Source organism: Perna viridis, chromosome 10 (genome assembly GCF_037379345.1).
Source record: "Perna viridis isolate PV_CMFRI_1.1 ecotype Kerala chromosome 10, ASM3737934v1, whole genome shotgun sequence".
In the NCBI taxonomy this organism is placed as follows: domain Eukaryota; kingdom Metazoa; phylum Mollusca; class Bivalvia; order Mytilida; family Mytilidae; genus Perna; species Perna viridis.
The window spans coordinates 1,506,626-1,512,795 of NC_142454.1; the positions used below are offsets into that span (position 1 = coordinate 1,506,626).

At 33.3% G+C, this 6,170-nt stretch overlaps 1 protein-coding gene across 1 annotated transcript; it reads right to left on the reverse strand.

The window, feature by feature from the left end:
• Positions 1-738: 738 nt before the first annotated feature.
• Positions 739-5,715, reverse strand: LOC148604101 (uncharacterized). Its single transcript, XM_088548312.1, has 9 exons — positions 4,804-5,715; positions 4,042-4,092; positions 3,311-3,457; positions 2,779-2,958; positions 2,426-2,506; positions 2,041-2,251; positions 1,595-1,681; positions 1,313-1,390; positions 739-1,100 (listed from the first exon to the last, which is right to left on the reverse strand). Exons 1-9 carry the CDS (start codon positions 5,589-5,591, stop codon positions 798-800), a joined length of 1,926 nt encoding a protein of 641 aa, XP_088404438.1. The 5' UTR covers positions 5,592-5,715; the 3' UTR covers positions 739-797.
• Between the last annotated feature and the right edge of the window lie 455 nt (positions 5,716-6,170).

Below are 6,170 nucleotides of genomic sequence, written 5' to 3' on the forward strand. Positions count from 1 at the left end.
AGCTTTTATATGCTTGTGTTTTGTATAGTAAGTGTTCCGTCATAAGATTTTTTATCATTTCTTAAAATGGTTCTCGAACTGTACAATCCAGATAAACGTTGATTACAACAGGAAAAGAAAACATGGCGAACTTTAATCGGAAAATTAATGATGAAGCTAATAATTGATGCGAAATGGTACTAGTGTTTAGAACAGGAAACGATCATTTATCGTGAAATATATGACGTATGGTCTGTATCTCGATTGCGACAGTACTGTAGGTATATCAATATTTCAAAGTTGTTACGGACAAATGCGCGTATAAACAGATTTAACAGTAACTCTGGAAATGAAGGATACTCGATTGATATTTTAAAACTGGATAGAAGCATCCTAAATAACACTAATCAGAGAAAAGGTGCAGTTCAGAGAGAGGAGAATCAGATTGAATCTCATTTTAAAATTATCTATACATATATTTTGTTCACAAAACAACTACAAACATACGTCCTCAATGTTATTACGTGGTATAAGATTCAGAGCTATTTAATATTTATCATTACGCCAAAACATAAAAAAATCAGAAGGTAACACAATTGTCGTATCATCAATTCGTATGTGTATCATAAATCGTAGCACGCTACTACGTGTAGTTGTGATTGAAAGTATTTGATAATAATATCTAAAAGACGATTCTTTATCTTCGATACTTACCTGCATCTATCATGTACTTCTTACATCTCATCAACACGAAATCAATAGACAAAACAATTTGATATTTATTTTACATCATTTCATAGTTCTTACAGTGTATGTCATTAATACACTTGGACAACCCCTTTCGCAGCCAATGGACCTTCTTTTTCCACAAAAATAGCAGGCCAAACACAGTAGTCAATGATGAAACCCTTTTTTGTGAACTCCTGGTACCTATCTCTGTTAATATAGGACCTACGACCAGGTCCATCGTCTAAGTGCATGGGGGGCTCCTGGACTACCATCAACCATGATAAGTAGACACACTGGTTGAAAAAGGGAGTATTTGTGATCTCGGTCAGTAAGTTAGTGTCCTTTTCCAATGTCAACAAAAGAGATTGGAATTCGGTCTTTTGTATCAAAACCTTAAATAAAAACAAGACATCACAACGCAAACTATACACATAGCCTTTACAAGATGATTTTGTTTGGCTGTAAATACAAAAAATAACGAATTTTACAGGAAAACACATTATGACTAAAAACAAAACAATATAAACAGAAAAAATGAGCAGTGAAAGTCTATTGTCATCAACTATAGATAGTACAAAACAAAAGATTAGAAATCAATTCATACCTTCTGTAAATTAACTCCACAAAGTGTAGCAGTTAACTTCCGGAACTCCTTCGTATACTTAAATTCTGCTTTTGAGCACTAAAATACAACACAATACGCAATTATTTAACATGGACACGAAGTTTTATGTAGATTGAACTATTGATATTTATGTGTTATAATGTGTATTATAAAACAAATATTGTGAATTAATGTAATATGGTTTGATAAAACGTTTAATGATGAACAGTATAAATATACACAACATTGTTTAAATTAGCAGTGTACGATGTTCCATATTACCTGTCGTTGTTCTTCATCAACAAACAGAGCAGATTTCAATGTCCTCACATGATTCTCAGAAATGTTTTGGCATGCTTTGAAACAGGTCTACAAAAAAACATATCAATCTGTATCAACAATTGTAACAGTGCCTTGCAAATATATGTTTTTGATATAATCTAAAAAAAATACAGAAAGTTCGCTTAAGGAAACCATGCATTTAGCAAAACATTTTGGAAATCGTCAAACACGAAGATAGATATCTATTTACACGATATGACAAACCTATGTAAAATTCTTGTCAAAATTTCAAATGGTTTGTGTAAGTAGATGTAAATAAAATAGTAACGAACGGACAGAGAAAATGATCATTTTATACCGATAGCTTTCAAAGCGGAAATGGTATAATTATGGGTTTGTTATCGTTTAAAATAGAACGAGTTCATGCGGCACAAACAAATGATAACCTGTAGTACTAGGAATAAATGTTTTATGACAATATGAGCTTTCCATCGACCAGATATAGACAGCAGATCCAAACTCTCTCGCCATTCTGTTGTATACAGTTTAGCAAACATCTCAACGATATCTTTCGGTAACACTTCCATGTCGACATCTTTATCACGTGATCTTGTACTTCCGCTGGAACTAAGAGTTCTGCCAACCACGTTTAAAAATCTGAAGGTAAACTATTACATGTAGTAGAATAGCAAAACATTACTAGACTAAGTTTCAATTAACTAAAAGGAACACGTTAATGAGAAAAGATGCATCTTAATCGAATCTTTAAATTTTTGGGGGGAAAAATTTTGCCTTCTGAAATTAAATTTTTGTATTATTAGTTTAATATACCTGGACCGTAAATCGTCATGCTCTTCTAGTATATGTTCAAACTGAAACATCAAACTTTTTCTCTCCACTACATGTTCTATTCTGAAATTCAAGAAGAAGTATATCTAAAAATTGTCGTCATGATACTCTGTTGTATAAATGTTATGCAAAAAGTTCTAAAGTTCGGTCCTGCTTCATATGTAATATTTCACAATGGTGCTAAGTGTAGATAATCAGTGCCATGATATTTAAAGAAAAAACTTAATACAACGGAATTTTTTTGTGCTACAATTGTATAGTCATAAAAATGACAATGTTATTAGAAATGTCATTAATCCTCAAAATGATACACATATATCAATGAATTCACTCACTCCTGTTTTTTAAGCTGCTGGATAACATTTGCCACTTTAGTAATCGTTTGTTGAAAATCTCCTGTTTGGGTAAATATTTTCTTTTCTGCAACCATTCCGTCGGATTCCAGAATTTTATTTGCATATTCTAATAAGTCCTGGTGTACCTCTAATATTTCCAACTGTTGATTCTTCAGAATTCTAGAATGATTGCAATTTATTTTCAGCAAAGAACTTCACGTCATAGCAATGAATATACTGTTACTTGTGTTTAAAACAAGACTGGATTGTTAAAAACATACTAGTCGTTTAGTTAAAATAGCCTCCAAAATAAGATTTGTAAAATGTTAAGTACACTTGATTGTGCCTTGTGTAACATAGTCTTCATATTTACCAAACTGCCACGACTTGATTTGTCATGCATCTTTAAGCTTCTTATGTATTGTCTGTGGTGTTACTTACATTTTATTAAAATTGTATTTATGCTATTGAAAACTGTATACAATATATATTATACAAATTACATGAGTAATGAACTCGCTTAGTGACTTACTCCAATTCCTGTTCTTTAGCTTCCAGATCTGCCTCCAGTTTTTTTACATACTGTTCATTGATAGTAAACTGTTGTTTCTTAGGATGTTTTGTGAACAGACTGTGGATCCGTGATGTTCTGGATGTGGATACAGATGTTCCTAAAGTACTGGTAATTGAAATGAAGTTTTAATGTGATTAGCAGTTGGCTTTGTATTACACTACATTACACCTTTTTCTTAGTATAATTACACTAGAACATTTGATTTGTTGTTGTTAAAATAACGACTGAGCACTTGACTCGCCGGCGAAAGTGCTGAAAGACGAAGAATTCAAACAGTATCGTCGACCATAAAGACTGCATGCTAAGTAGTCGACAAACGTTCTTAAGATCGAGGGCTCCTCTGTGACAAACGCACCAAGTACATGAATATGATATATCTCACATGTTATGGGTGTTGGTTATTTAGACCTTAGCAGTTACTATAGTATTTGAAGTGTCTGTCACATGACAAGACTCACCGAACACACGAAAATCTTAGCTTAACTTGTGATTCATACCCCACTCAGCTCAGCCTCAAAGGATCGAAAAAACTTATATAAATTGTAGATGACTTTCTTGCGCACAATATTATCAATAAAAGCAAACTTGTGTATTGTAACTATATAGAACATTTTAGTTTATTTTTACACATCAAAGCTATCATTGTCCATATAAATGAATGGGGAAAATGTTAACAAGCAAAAATTTACCCTGGAGACGGAATGCGACTTTCTACACCAGAAGCTGCATAAATGCCTGTCCTACAATACAAATCACAGAACAATCTATCAATAGCTATATCTAAAACTTTATTCTGTAGGTTTTGATTTTAAATGGATCAATTATTATAGGCAGAGGGTTGGGTCATATTGTTAACATTTTGTATCCAGGATTATATCGGACCTAGAATCACATTATGGCCAGACTATAAATGCTACAACTTTTTTATTTCATAAGACTGTGTGATTTGTATCTCATATTTTGAAATCATTAAATCATTGTATATTCTTTTTTAAAATATAAATGTTGCTTATACTTAGAGATTAAATACTCTCCGTTTAGTTACGTTTCATGCACACCGTCATCATTTTAAAAATGATTTTAAAATATTAAAAGTATTTTAAAAATAGTTTCGCTCATTTTTTTCTAACTAAATTATACACTTAAATAATTCAAAAGTTAGTATAATGTTAAGTTGACTCTCTTTCTTTAAACACATTTGTTAGTAACTATTAAATCAATTTGTTCATTGGAACCATTAACTTTATTGTCTCACAATTATATCGTCTTTAATAGTTCAGTGGCTTTAATGAAAAGTCACAATTATGATCCCGAACATTTGATAAAGTCGAGGAATATGGGGTATTTAACGCGTGGCTTAACTGTAAATTTTAATCTAGACTTTTTTGTACGTGCACATAGCTATTATCATATTTTTGATATTGTATGCATTTCGTTAGTCTGATACTTACACGGAGCTAAGGAACTCTAACAAACAGCCAATGTCCTTTTCAACAAGTTCTTCGTAATACAGAAGTCTTTCATACGGTAGAAAGTCAGTTTGTATTGACTCTGGAAAGTCTGTTTTCTCATGATGGTTCAGATAAATACAAAATCCAAGCAGGAAAGGAACCGCGTTGATGTTCCGAGCTATATCACTAAGTTTATCTTTGTTTTTATCCCAAACGTTGATACACTGCTTCAGTTCTTGTATGTACTGAACAACCTTAGACTTTTCTTCTTTTTGTTTCTCTCTCGTCGCATCTATCAAGGTTGTTTGCAGCTGAGTTACAAAATCTTGAATGTCCCGAATTTGTTTTATAAAAGCTTGTTCCGACACTATATCTTGCAAAGCCGTTATGAGTTTGGTTGCTGTTTCTATGTCATCAGAAATATTTTGCAGTGACCTTTTAACTATAGTGGAACACTTTGAGAACGCCACGGGTATTGCTTCAATTTGATGATCTATATGTTCGTTAACACAACAATCACGACAAAGCACCTGCCCGCACGTTCCACAAAATCTATTATATTCACTTCTGTGTTCATTGCAAACATACTTAGCAATTAATGGATCAGTTCTATCTGTTCTCCTGTACGATTCTTTTTGTTTTACTTGTTCGGCTAGCAATCCTGCATCGTCCCTACAGGCATGACCGTGGTTACAGGAGTTACAAAGATGGCGGTCACACTTTCTACAGTATGTGTCAAACTTTAGGGTATAACATAAATCACACTGCTCCGGGTGTAACGAACTCATGATTATACCATGTAGATATTGTAAAACGGTAGTTATGAAACCTTATACTTATAACCAGAGGGCGAAACAAACTGTATTGATAATGACTTTTCAAAAAATGTTTACTGGTGCTTTACTTAACATTTCAAAGATTAATCAATGGAACCAAGATCATAGCGGAAATCAAAAGAATGTAATCCAGAGATACTGACCAGACATGGAAAACAGACATACACAACAAAGTACATACAATAACCAAAATAATGCATACAAAGTAACAAAAGTAAATAAGCATGTCGGACTCCACTAAAAACTGGGAGCATGGACCAGGTGCACCGGTAGGGTAAACGTCCTCTGCTTTTTTTAGAAACACCCGCCGAGTAGCTCATAAAAAGTCAAGTCCAGGGTATACGAAATAGGAAAGGAAAACTATGACACGTTGAACAAATCAGCTTTCATGGTACGGAAGGATACACCTTATCGATCCACCAGTTCACCATGAAACTTCTTAAGTGATGACTTCAATGTTGTAGCTACATAACCCTATTCAGATACAACCGACGTTCGTTAGTCGTTATGCAAAAACATGCCCAATGCCCA

Coding starts and splice junctions, on each gene's coding strand:
- LOC148604101 (XM_088548312.1), bottom strand. CDS start 5,591: ATGAGTTCGTTACACCCGGAGCAGTGTGATTTATGTTATACCCTAAAG. Junction 2,959..3,310: donor GCTAAAGAACAGGAATTGGA/GTAAGTCACTAA, acceptor CAATCATTCTAG/AATTCTGAAGAATCAACAGT. Junction 2,252..2,425: donor CATGACGATTTACGGTCCAG/GTATATTAAACT, acceptor GTTTACCTTCAG/ATTTTTAAACGTGGTTGGCA.